The sequence below is a fragment of the Carcharhinus amblyrhynchos genome, chromosome 11 (assembly GCF_965287045.1).
Source record: "Carcharhinus amblyrhynchos chromosome 11, sCarAmb.v2.hapA, whole genome shotgun sequence".
NCBI classification, from domain to species: Eukaryota; Metazoa; Chordata; class Chondrichthyes; order Carcharhiniformes; family Carcharhinidae; genus Carcharhinus; species Carcharhinus amblyrhynchos.
In genome coordinates, this window is record NC_137334.1 from 2,995,856 (window position 1) to 3,009,360 (window position 13,505).

General features: G+C 42.8%; 1 protein-coding gene across 3 annotated transcripts; it reads left to right on the top strand.

Annotated features, from left to right (window-relative positions):
• The first annotated feature begins 7,910 nt into the window (after positions 1-7,910).
• Positions 7,911-11,156, top strand: LOC145349833 (gamma-crystallin S-1-like). 3 transcript variants are annotated; one of them, XM_080198410.1, is made up of 3 exons: positions 7,911-7,919; positions 8,011-8,257; positions 10,888-11,156. In XM_080198410.1, the coding sequence occupies exons 1-3, from the start codon at positions 7,911-7,913 to the stop codon at positions 11,154-11,156; spliced, it is 525 nt and encodes a 174-aa protein (XP_080054536.1). The 3 variants fall into 3 exon arrangements, with proteins under 3 accessions (XP_080054536.1, XP_080054534.1, XP_080054533.1); XM_080198408.1 differs by having other exon boundaries at positions 8,011-8,253; positions 10,881-11,156; XM_080198407.1 differs by lacking the exon at positions 7,911-7,919 and having other exon boundaries at positions 7,996-8,257.
• The last annotated feature ends 2,349 nt before the right edge of the window (positions 11,157-13,505 follow it).

Genomic DNA, 13,505 nt, shown 5'->3' on the forward strand with positions numbered 1-13,505 from the left:
AATGGTGCTGAAAGTCTGACCTTATCTGAAATATTTTAAAGCATAAATAAAATACAATTTACTTGACTAATACTTTGCATAAGTAATTCATTAAACTGTTCTATGATTAAGATATTAAATAACATTCGGATTGAGGAAGTGAAGGGAATAATCTTGTAATTTATATAACTGGTCTTGCTGAGGCCACATCTGGAGTATAGTGTGCAGTTTGGGTTTCTTTACCTAAGAAAGGGTATACTTGCCACAGAGGCAGTGCAGCAAATGTTCACCAAACTGTTTGTGGGATGACAGGATTATCATCTGAGGAGAGAGCGGGTGGCCTGGGTCTGTATTCACTGGAATTTAGAATAACGAGAGGGGATCTAATTGACACGTATGAAATTCTGACAGGGCTGAACAGATTGGATGTAACAAAATTGTTTCCTCTAGCTAGTGGGTCTAAAACAGGGAGTGACAGTCTCAGGTTATAGGGTAGGCCATTTAGGACTGAGATGAGGAGAAATGTCCTCACTCAGAGGGTGGCGAACCTTTGGAATTCTCTACTACAGAAGCTGTGGTGAGCAAGACACTGAATATAATTAAGAAGGAATGAGAAAGATTTCTGGACTCTAAAAATGTCAGTAGGTACAGGTAAATCGTGGCAGTATAGCATTGAGATAGAGGATCAGTCATGATCATATTGGATGGTGGAGTAATATCAAAGGGCTGAATGGCCTACACCCTGCTCCTATTTTCTATGTTTCTCTGTTTCTTTATTAATCATTTGGTTAAATAGAATTGCTGAACAAAGAGACATGCCATCAAAGGTTTTTGTCTTGCACTCACTAGGATAACTCAACAAAAACTTTCTTACAGTTGCCAACAAATCCCACACTGCAAATTAAATTGTTGTTCTTCCTGCTACAGTTGGAAAATTCTTCCAAGCTGTTCTGATGAGCGTGATGACTGTCCTGAGGTGTGCCTCAGGGATCAGCACTGGGTCCGTTGTTATTTGTCATTTATATTAATGATTTGGATGAGAATATGGGAGGCATGGTTAGTAACTTTGCAGATGACACCAAGGTTGGTGGGGCATAATGGACAGTGAAAAAGGTTATCTCGGATTGCAACGGGATCTTGGTCAATTGGGCCAGTGGGCTGACGAATGGCAGATGGAATTTAATTTAGATAACTGCAAAGTGATGATTTTGGTAGATTGAATCTTGGCAGGACTTACTCAGTTAATGGTAGGGCACTGGGGAGAGTTACAGAACAAAGAGATCTAGGGGTACGTGTTCATAGCTCCTTGAAAGTGGAGTCACACAAGTAGATAGAGTGCATTCAGCATGTTTGGTTTCATTGGTCAGAACATTGAATACAGGAGTTGGGATGTCTTGTTGAAGACATTAGTAAGGCTTAAAATACTGTGTACAGTTCCGGTCACCCTATTATAGAAAGGATATTATTAAACTAGAAAGAGTGCAGAAAAGATTTACTAGGATGCGATCGGGACTTGATGGTTTGAGTTATAAGGAGGGGCTGGATAGACTGGGACTTTTTTCTCTGGAGCGCAGGAGGCTGAGGGGTGATCTTAAAGAGGTCGATAAAATAATGAGGGGAACAGATGAGCTAGATAGTCAATACCTTTTTCCAGAGGTAGGGGAGTCTAAAACTAGAGGACATAGGATTAAGGTGAGGGGGGAGAGATACAGAAGTGTCCAGAGGGGCAATTTTTTCACACAAAAGGTGGTGAGTGTCTGGAACAAGCTGCCAGAGGTAGGAGTAGAGACAGGTACAATTTTGTCTTTTAAAAAGCATTTAGATAATTACATGAGTAAGATGGGTTTGGAAGGGATATCGGCCAAATGCAGGCAAGTGGGATTTGCTTAGGGGTTTAAAAAAGAGGGCAGCATTGACAAGTTGGGCCAAAGGGCCTGTTTCCAAGCTGTAAACCTCTATGACTCTATGGCTCTGAGTGCAAGATGAAAAGCTTTGATGGCATGTCTCTTTTTCAGCAAAATACATCATCCTTGCATATGCACCCACCTGTAAGACATTTCACCTCAAAATGGCCATAGTATTGTACCTTTGGTCACTCCTGATTGATCCAAGTTATAACAACGTGCGAGCAATCAAATTTCTGATCAATAACAGATCAAAACCAGCTGCCAAATGCTACACTATGGGACACATAATCGGCATGAATTGAGGAATCAAATTTCCCAATGCTTAATTTAAAGCTACACTTAGCAAAGCAGCAACTTCCAAAGGAATGACCAATTAAACAGCTTTAATAATATTTTCCAAGCTGTTTAAATGAGCCTCTGCACAGTATTTAGCAACTACAAAATCTATATAACACAATCATAGAATCTTACAATCCTACAGGGCAGAAGAAAGCCATTCGGCCCATCGAGCCTGCACTGACAACAATCCCACATACGTAATCCCACATATTTACCCTGCTAATCCCCGGACACTAGAGTTAATTTAGCATGGCCAATCAACCTAATCCGCACACATTTGGAGTGTGTGAGGAAGCCTGACCACCCGGAGGAAACCCATTCAGACACAGGGAGAATGTGCAAAGTCCACACAGACAGTCACCCGAGGCTGGATTTGAACCTGTGTCCCTGGCGCTGTGAGGCTAACCGCTGTGCCAGCGCACCACCCATATAGCATAATAATTACATCAAGTAAATATATCGTAATATCTTAAAAAAATCAAACATCAATATGATTTCAACAGTACTCTAGTCTTTTTCCATCAGTACCATTAGGCCAGGGGCAGGCTGAATGATGAAGGGGTGGGGTAGAGGGAACAGGATATGGAATATGTCCCCACCTCCCATATAACACAGCCCACTGATACTAGATCTCTACATATCCTTAATGCCAGACCCAGATATCACCATTATCTAAATCCTGGGCCTTGCCAATGAACAGGAACTGAGCTAAACCAGCCATGGAAATACTGTGGATACAAGAGCAGCTCAAAGGCTGGGAACTCAGGATCACAGAATTGCTATGGGTCGATAGGAGACTGATGCTCTCCAAATGCGGATTATGGGGCGGCTCTCCCAGCTCTCTAAGCTGCTCGAGCAGCCAGGAGACATCAGCGGAAGCTGTTTCGCGGGCCTCCTGCTGGGCATCAGGGCTTCTGCAGAGAGCTGTAGACGCTGAGATAATCAGTAAGGGAGTCGCAGGAATCCCGCTAGGGCACTCTGCACATTTATTTTGTAAATCGTGCTGGAAACAAATAATGGGAATGTGTGGGGGGGGGAGTTTCTTCTCGAGGCTCTGTATAGCTACTAATGCTAATACAAAAACTCAAAATGCAGTGTACTGATGTTGAAGATGTGGCTTTATTTATTGAATGGGAGAATGATTTGAAGAAGGCCTAAACTCAAAGTATAGAATGTGGGCAGCTGGATATCAGTCTGAAGAACAATGTGAAGGCAATTATACATTTCCAAAATCATATTGCCTACTTTCTGGTGGGAAACATTAATACAAATCAGTCAATAATCATCCTGTCATTAACTCCAGCCAATAACAAAACATCATGATCTAATGGGATTTTGTTTGTTATTATATTCCTGACGTTACCTCCCTTCTGTTGCCCAGCAATACGGGACGCTGGACAGTGAAATGATTCCTGCTGATTTGAACCCACGTGTCACTTGTCCGACTCTGATAAATTCTTCATGTCTGCTCGACACTGCGTTAACTCTCAGAGTTGTATGACTACATTCATAAGGCCAGTGTTGGTAGCCATCTTGATCCTGACCACTGCTGATAGCATCACTGCTTTCAGTGGAACTATTGTCCCTTCCCTCTCCCTGTATTCTGTCACTGATTGAAGTTTCACAAAATGTAACCAAAAGCAAGACACATCCATCTTGTGACTTCAAATTACATGTTTTAAATGAGAAGTATTTGTTAATTATACAGAGCTGTCTTCTACAGTAACAACCCTGGCTGGCTTACGTTCCCATAATCCAAGATCATTCATTCTAAAGTTAGTATCGTGTTAGTGTTCCGAAATCTATAGTTATGTGTTTATTAGCCTAATTCACCTCCACTACATCAGTTCCCCCTTGGCCAAAGACCAACTAAGGCCACTAAATTCATGTATCTAAATAATCTTAGTCCTTAGTAAGTGTTTCGACTTCAGAATCTCCTTATCCTATCTGCTGTCGCTAATGCTGTTCCTCCTGTAGATTTAGAAAGTTACACATTTCCAATATAATCCCTTCCAGGGTCGCTGTTCCTGGAGAGCCTATCCAGCCTGAGAGTCAACCATCCTAGGTAAATGGTTCAGGTTCTTTGAGTTTCCTTCTTGATGTGTACAACCAGATTAGTTATGTTTACTGAACTGTCTGGAATGTAAGTGCAACAAGCTGATCCAAGAACTGCACATAAAGTCATAGAGTCATAAAGGTTTACAGCATGGAAACAGGCCCCTCAGCCCAACTTGTCCACGCTGCCCTTTTTTATTAAAACCCCTAGGCTAATCCCAATTGCCCGCATTTGGCCCATATCCTTCTATACCCATCTTACCCATGTAACTATCTAAATGCTTTTTAAAAAACAAAATTGTACCTGCCTCTACTATACCACTGGCAGCTTGTTCCAGACACTCACCACCCTCTCTGAAAAAATTGCCCCTCTGGACACTTTTGTATCTCTCTCCTCTCATCTCAAACCTATGCCCTCTAATTTTAGACTCCCTTACCTTTGGGAAAAGATAATGACTATCTAGCTGATCTGTGCCCCTCATTATTTTATAGACTTCTATACGATCATCCCTCAGCTTCCTACACTCCAGAGAGAAAAAGTCCCAGTCTATCCAACCTCTCCTTATAACTCAATCCATCAAGTCCTGGTAGCATCCTAGTCATTCTTTTCTGCACTCTTTCTAGTTTGATAATGTCCTTTCTATAATAGAGTGACCAGAACTGTACACAGTATTTTAAGTGTGGCCTTACCAATGTCTTATGCAGCTTTAACAAGACGTCCCAGTTCCTGTATTCAATGTTCTGACGAATGAAACCAAGCATGCTGAATGCCATCTTCAGTATTCTATCTACCTGTGACTCCACTTTCAAGGAGCTATGAACATGTACCCCTAGTTCTCTTTGTTCTGTAACTCTCCCCAAAGCCCTACCATTAACTATTAAGTCCTGCCCTGGTTCAGTCTACCAAAATGCATCACCATCAACATGTCCCTCCCCTTGCTGCCAAGATGCAATCCAATGTAATTATAACCCTGCTGTATGCATGACAACCATCTCACTATTGATCATCGCCAGAGCAGCTTCTGTATTGGCAGCTTGTTCCCAGTGTAGCGCATAATTATCTCTCACTTCTTAAAACTTTCCTTATGAAATGGGTTCCCTGGTCTAAATCTAATTGAGGAGACATACCTCACCTGGGTATCACCTCATTTATTAATATTAAAGCCATTGTTTAGACTGTAGCAGCTCTGCATGGCAATGCCTCTACCCACTGAATAAACTGATCAATAATTACCAGGTAACAGGTCTTTCCTTGCGCTCTGGGTAAGGGCCCTGTAACTTTTCCCATGGTCATTTAGGCTGTGGTTGATTACCCATCTTGACCTTGCAGGGACAACTTGGTTCCGCTAGGGTGCACTGCAGGCACCTTTGACAAGATTGTGCACGCAGTCCCTGGCCGTGTGTACTAATCCATGATATGCCTCCAATTAGGTCTATTGTGAGGTTACTCTACCTTCCCTTCTCCATACGCTGTCTTGACCTCTCTGTCCACCATGTTATTCCCATTCCTGTTTCTCTTCCTCTGATGCCCATCCCGGTATCTGTTTCACATCAATGTCCGTGACTTCCCGGGCTTGCGCTGCTGTTTGGATTCCTTCCAAATTCTGTTGTAACAGGTTTTTAAGCTGCCTTATCTGCTCTACTGTTGTCTTCTTGGAACAGGGTGGAAATCGTCTGATGGGCCTGTATTTTTATTACTGCAGCTTCTGAGGGAATGTGAGCTGCCTGAAGTAAATTCCTGTTTAGATGTTCATGCTGGATATATTTCCTATTAGGTGTTACAAATCCCCTTCTTCCCCAAGCTGTCATGGGCTACACCAAAGGTGAATCAGCTGTCTGAAGACATTTATTCATTTTCCTTTACTCCTTTCTAAAGCATTAGTCAAAGCTGACAACTCTGCCACCTGTGCTGAACTGCTCCCTGGGATTTGTTCTCCTGTAATCACTGATCCTTCAACATTCATGCTGTGCGGGGGTTGGCCATTGGCATACTCCCTGGCTCCATTTACTTACAGATTAATCACTCCCCCCCCACTGTGAGTGGTTTCTTTGCTGACCCCATTCGCTCGCTCCTTCTGTCTCTTCCGCTATACATCCATGTTCCGTTATGAACTGAACACAGCTCAATGTTCCAGGGTACAGATACTATAGGAAAGATAGAACAGGAGGTAAGAGAGGAGGGGGAGTTGCACTTTTGATCAGGGAAAACATCACGCCTGTAATGAGACGGGATATATCCAAGGGTTCGGCCACTGAGATTACATGGGTAGAACTGAGAAATAAGAAGGGAGAGATCACTTTGATAGGGTTGTGTAATAGGCCCCCAAATAATCAGCGGGAAAATGTGGAGCAAATATGTAAGGGGATTACAGATAGCTCCAAGAAAAATACAGTGGTAATAGTGGAGGATTTTAATTTTCCCAACATTGACTGGGATGGCCATAGTATGGGAGGCTTGGATGGAGAGAAATTTGTTGAATGTATTCTGGAAGAATTTCTCATTCAGTATGTGGATGGCCCGACTAGAGAGGGTCATCCACACACTGATGGCCCTCAATCTATTGCTGTGCGTGGTGTGGAATCAACTCAGAAATCTTATCACCGTTCATGCCGGCAGGATTTTCCCATCCCGCTGCAGTGAACGCAGATTTGGCTGGCCTCCGAATTTGCCGAGCTCATTGCATTGGGAGCATGGCGTAAACGGCAAGTAAGATCGCACTCTGAGTCTCTGCTGCTCCAGTCTAACCAATCCTTTGTCATGGCTAAAAATCTCGACCATAGCAGCAGCTTCGTAAACCCCCTTTCTGCCCTGTCTAGTTAGTCTGATCACCAATGTTTGCACGCATAACCACCTAAGGTCAAAATGAACATAATGAAACAAAAGATAGATTCAACCAGAGTTTTGGCAGTTTTGTGAAATAAACCTAGGCTGGGATTCTTCGATCTCCAGCGAGTATTTGATTCTCCATTCACTGCAGCGGGACTGGAGAATCCCAGTCGCGGGGTGAGGATGGAGAATTCTGGCTCTAATCTCTAAAATGCATGCTGATCATTCCCGATATCATGTGTGCTCTTTAACTGTTGAACTGCTTTTATAGTTTTCCCATTTGTACATAATGTATGAACTCCTTTCCAGGTTCATGCTTTGCCACATGGTTCAGTATCACGGTAGTAGGTTTGCCCTTGTTTTTTGTAGCTAAATGATTAGAACAGCAAAAGCAACCTATGTTACAGTTGCTGGTCTTTGTCCCCAGTTTAATCAACTTGGGAGCCACACACACACTGCACTGTTTGAAATACAATCGGGTGACTTTACTGAAATAATTCTTTCAAAAGTAAAATTAGAACCCTGACACAGGGAGAATAAAGCACACATATTCTTTCTTTCTTTTTCACGTAACAATTAAAATGGTGGAAAAGCACAAAGGGAAAGAATTGTTGGTTGTACATTATAGATTTCAGGTGTTTTCTACAGAGGGTGTGACATGGGTTTTGTTCATTTTTGCTGACTTTCAGTGCAGAAACATTATAATGACAAAGTGGAAGTCAAAGCCACCTTTCTGTCCACTATATAAATACCAACCTGCATGAAGCAGTGAAACACTCAGTAAGCTGCGAAACTAACTCAAAATGGGAAAGGTAAGGTGAACTAGTATTTTGTTACATTGCACTCAATTGTTAAACATCTTTTAGTTTCAGAAATTGATTCACATTCATGTACTTTCCACAGATTATCTTTTACGAGGACAGGAACTTCCAGGGTCGGCACTATGAGTACAGCAGTGACTGTCCCGACCTGTCCCCTTACTTCAGTTGCTGTAACTCTGTCCGTGTCATGAGTGACTGGTGGGTGATGTATGAGAGACCCAATTACATGGGATACCAGTATGTTCTGAGCAGGGGAGATTATCCTGACTACCAGCGCTGGATGGGATTCAACGACAACATCAGGTCATGTCGCTCCTATCCATATGTAAGTTAACAATTTGATGTTTTGTGTCCATAGAAATGTAAGATGGAAAAGGCTGATTTGCCATTCGAAACTCTTCTGTCATTTAAGTAAATTACGGTTGCCCTGTCTCTAACATTCATCTAGGCTCTGGAACCTTTAATCCCTTGTCTAATAAAAGACAATCAATCTCAATTTTGAAAATTTCAATTGCCCTTGAATGAACAATTTGTCATAAGAACATAAGAAATAGGAGCAGGAGTAGGCCACCTAGCCCCTCGAGCCTGCCCCGCCATTCAGTAAGATCATGGCTGATCTAATACTGGTTCAGTTCCACTTACCCGCCTGCTCCCCATAACCCTTAATTCCCTTATCGATCAGAAATCTATCTACCTGTGGCTTAAACACATTTAACGAGGTAGCCTCCACTACTTCATTGAGCAGAGAATCCCCAAAGATTCACTACCCTCTGGGAGAAGAAGTTCCTTCTCAACTCTGTTCTAAATTGTCTCCCCCTTATTTTGAGGCTGTGCCCTCTAGTTCTTGTTTCCTTTCTAAGTGGAAATAATCTCTCTGCTTCTACCCTGCCTAGCCCCTTCATTATCTTATATGTCTCTATAAGATCCCCCCTCAGCCTTCTAAACTCCAATGAGCACTGGCCCAATCTACTCAATCTCTCCTTGTAAGCTAACCCCTCATCTCCAGTGTCAGCCTGGTGAACCTTCTCTGCACTCCCTCCAAAGCCAATATATCCTTTCGCAAATAAAGGGACCAAAATTGCACACAGTACTCTAGTTGCGGCCTCACCTGCCTGACGATAGAGGTCTGGATTGCCAATATCCTTTTTGCGTTTTCTGATATCATCTGAGTGGCTCGGTTTTTCATGTTTATAGCTGTACCTCCTGCTTCTGCACTTCCCACCAGAGGAACTACTTTTTCTCTATCCCATCAATTTATTTAATCATTTTGAAGTAAAGTTAAAGTTTATTTATTAGTCACAAGTAAGGCTTCCATTAACGCTGCAATGAAGTTACTGTGAAATTAAATTGTGTTAAACGCAACTTAATCTTCTATTCAACAAAATACCAGCCGAGTCTATGCAATCCACCCTTACAGTTTAACCCTTTTAACCCTAACGTCATTCTGTACTTCATTCACAGGGCCATACTTCCTTTCTTCATGATTGTGTCCAGATTTGAAGGCTGTACTTCAGGTAGTGTCTCACCGTGACTCTGTACAGCTGTGACACAACTCTCATCTTTTTGTAATCCAAATCCCTTGAGGCAAAGGGCAGTATTCAACTCCCCATGGGGAGACAGTGGCGTCACTGGGAAATTCAGAGGCACAGGCCGTGTGGACATGGGTTTGTGGCAGCTGGTGGAATTTGAATTCCCTTCTAAGCATCTCACCTGACTTGGAAAGGTTTTGCCAACCCTTCATCATTGCTGGGTCAAAATCTTGGAGCTCCCCCCCCCCCCACCTTAACAGCATTGTGGGTGTACCTACATCACATGGATGGTTCATGAAAGCAACTCACCAACACCCTCTCAAGGGTAATTGGGAATGAGCAATTAAAATGCGGGTCAAACCAACATCTCATGAAAAGAAAAAAAAACTTCACCTGCCAAATTTCTGCTACTCAATTAACCCATTTGTATCCCTTTGCAGACTCTCTACCCCCTCGTGACAACTTACTTTCCCAGCTTGGTCTCATTGGCAACTTTAACTGCCACACATTCAGCTCCTTCAACTAAGTCATTGCTGTGGATTGTAAATCATTGAGGCCCAGCACTGATTCCTGTGGCACTCCACTGATTATAGTTTTACACTACCCTATTTAGCCCTACTCTGTGCTTCCTGTTAGCTGGGGAAGAGAATTCCAAAGACTAGCAATCTTCGGAGAGAAGAAATTCCTCCTTATCCCAATCTTTTTAAATCTTCCCCTGTGAATACGGTCCCTCTGTTTTTCCACCCTCCCCTCTGAAATCCCACTTTGATTATATTGGCTAATCGAGCAGTTTCTCCCAAAGGGTGCAATCTTATCGGCAGTTCATGCCACACTGCAGCGAAGGTGGAGAATTTGGAGGAAATCTGTTTCCTCTGTTTCTTTAATACCGTGTGCTGCAATTTTCCAGATTAGTTAGTTGTGTGTTTCTTCACCAAGTGACTTTTGAAAGTGATCCGGTGGAAATAATTCAGTCCGCCGTGTTCTTGGAATGGCACATAGATGCAAACCTAATTTTTTTTCAATAATGGAGAAACCAGTAGATCTGAGAAACCAATCTCTTGTGTAGACCAACTGGAATTTCTCTAACATCTGGGGGAGTTTTCCTGTCCCGCCAGCTGTAGGAATTGGAGTGGGCGCATGGCGGAACATGCAACATGTCCTTGGGTGGGATTTTCCAGTTTTGGGGTGAGCATGGCCTGAAAATCCTGTTCATTGTTGCTGTTTTGTTCAATAAAATTAATCAAGAGGTGCATGATGAACATAAGCATCTGCAGCATGTAGCTGGTTAAGAAGATTTTATGAAATTGCGTTAACTTTGCTTTCATTATTAGTGGTATTATTTAAACATAATAAACTCTCACATCTCCTCCTCACTGAAGATATCATTATAAATATGAGGTCTAATAGTATCTTTGTCTTCCAGTACCGAGGTGGAACCTATAGGATGAGGATTTACGTGAGGCCTGACTTTGGGGGACAGATGATGGAATTCATGGATGACTGTCCCTCTGTCTACGATCGTTTCCGTTACCGTGATATTCATTCCTGCCATGTGATGGACGGTTACTGGATCTTCTATGAACATCCCAACTACAGAGGCCGACAGTACTTCATGAGACCCGGGGAATACAGGAGATACGGTGACTGGGGTGGCTACAGCTCAACTATCGGATCTTTCAGACGCATGAGGGATTTCTAGACTGCTGTAAAATATGATGTTATTCTTGCTGAAGTATTTGTGAACATTAATAAAATACCTTCGCTTTGACTAAGAGCTATTTTAATTCATTTTGTCTTGCATTCTCTTACAATCATCTATAAACTACAATATCCTCATCTGATTCTTGTCTGAGGAATGGGGAAATGAGTTGAGGCCAGCATAGATCAGCCATGACCATATTGAATGGCAGGGTAGGCTTGAAAGGCCTGGTGGTCGACTCCACCTTCTATCTCTTGTCTCCCTTTGATGTTAAGTAGTGCATTTGTTTCAGCGAATGAGTATGTTCAAACACAACATCAGATGATGTAGAAATACATAGATATTCTTTAAGTTGGTATCTTGCATTCTTAAAATGCAACCTCCTGGAATCGAACTCCGGTGCTGTGGGGCAGCAGTGCTAACCCCACTGTGCCAAAGTCAAAAGGAATGTCAATGTCAAAGTGCAATCTTTTTTTATTCATCGCTTGGAAGTTTATGCATTTGGATCCAGATGGATTAATTGGTCTTGAGATTTTTGCTGAATGTGTGAAGGTGGTTCGATCGTCTTATTTATTTAGGGACAGCATGATGTTCTTGAGCAATATTTGCAATCTCCTATTGGATGATTCATTGGAAGGGGACAGTAGCTGGGGATCATGATGTATGTTAGTATCATCAGTGGAAAATAGCAGCAGGACTTAGCCATTGACCCTGTTTCATCATTCAGTAAGATTATGGCTGGTCTCTATTCTTCTTCCCCTAGGTTTCATAAATAGTCTTGGCAAGGAAAAATCCACCCTGTTGCAGGTTTTGATGTCAGCTTTCCTATTGGTCACAACGTTACCCTCTAAGTAGCCAGTCCAAGTCATGGAGTTCTCGTAAATGGGATGGCACAGTGGCGCAGCGCCTCGCACTGCTGCCTCACAGCGCCAGAGACCCGGGTTTGATTCACGGATTGAGTCACTGCTGTGCGGAGTCTGCATGTCCTCCCTATGTCTGTGTGGGTTTTCTCTGGGTGCTTTGATTTTCTCCCACAGTTGGAAGACATGCTGGTTAGGTGGCCATGCCAAATTGCTAGCTAGGGCAAATGCATGGCGTTAGTACATAGAACTTTATAGCACAAACAGGCCCTTCGGCCCACAAGTTGCACCGATCATATCCATACCTACCAGGCCTATCTATAACCCTCAATCCCATTAAATCCCATGTACTCACCCAGAAGTCTCTTAAAAGACCCCAGCGAGTTCACGTCTACCGCCACAGACGGCAGCCGATTCCACTCACTCACCACCCTCTGAGTGAAAAACTTACCCCTGACATCTCCTCTGTACCTGCTCCCCAGCACCTTAAACCTGTGCCCTCTCGTAGCGACCATTTCAGCCCTGGGAAATAGCCTCCGAGAATCCACCCTATCTATATCCGATACCGAGTTATTGGGATAGGGCCTGGATGGGATTGTGATTGGTGGAGACTTGCTGGGCTGAAGACCCTCGTTCTGTACATTAGGATTCTATTCTATGATTAAACGGACTCTGGAGAACCATAGTTTGTGATTAGCCAGAGTGCAAGATTCAGAAATACACAAGGAATAGTCTCAAATTTGGTTACAAGTAATACACCAATCTCTATCCACTCAGAGTTATTGAATGAGGCTACATCATTCAGATATTAAAACCTATCACAATCACCTTACACTTGCTTAATTATAATATCCAATCAGAGTGAAGACTTAATCCATGGTTACAAGTTATTATTGTCCCAGCTTGTGTCTGGTTTGGTATATCATTCCCCTTTTCCAGTTACAGATGTCTGAGTTAATGAATTTTCTCAGACTAATGGCTTTGGTGCTTATCTGTGAAGACTTGTACAAGAAGATCTTTCTTCATAGTAGCTTATTTATTTTAAACTTGTGTGATTATTAATCCTCCCATATCCATTCCAATTTTAAGATTCATTTGGTGAGAGATTTTTCCATACTTTGTCACTGGATGCACAAGGAGCAATTCCTAACTCCCCCTGAACAGCTAGGTTCGATTTTAAAATCAAGGTTCCCAAACGCTGGAACTCCAACATATTCCAAACAGTGGGAGGAGGGTTTTTTTTTTAAAACTTCAGTTGTGGGATATGGCCGTCGCTGGCTGGGACAGTATTTATTGCCCCTCCCTAGTTGCCTTCGAGAAGGTGGTGGTGAGCTGCCTTCTTGAATCGCTGCAGTCCGTGTGCTGTGGGTGGACCCACAATGACACACAATGTCTCTCCGCTGCCATTGAGCATTTTGGGTCTCACCTAAGGTCCAAGCAAAAACAGCAGAAGCACCTATTTAGATGCAGCACAACTGGCAAGTCCTCC

Excerpts from the sequence above, each read along its gene's own strand:
- LOC145349833 (XM_080198407.1), top strand. The coding sequence starts at position 7,996 with ATGTACTTTCCACAGATTATCTTTTACGAGGACAGGAACTTCCAGGGT. Across the intron at positions 8,258-10,887 it reads TCGCTCCTATCCATATGTAA|GTGGAACCTATAGGATGAGG; the intron begins GTTAACAATTTG and ends TCCAGTACCGAG.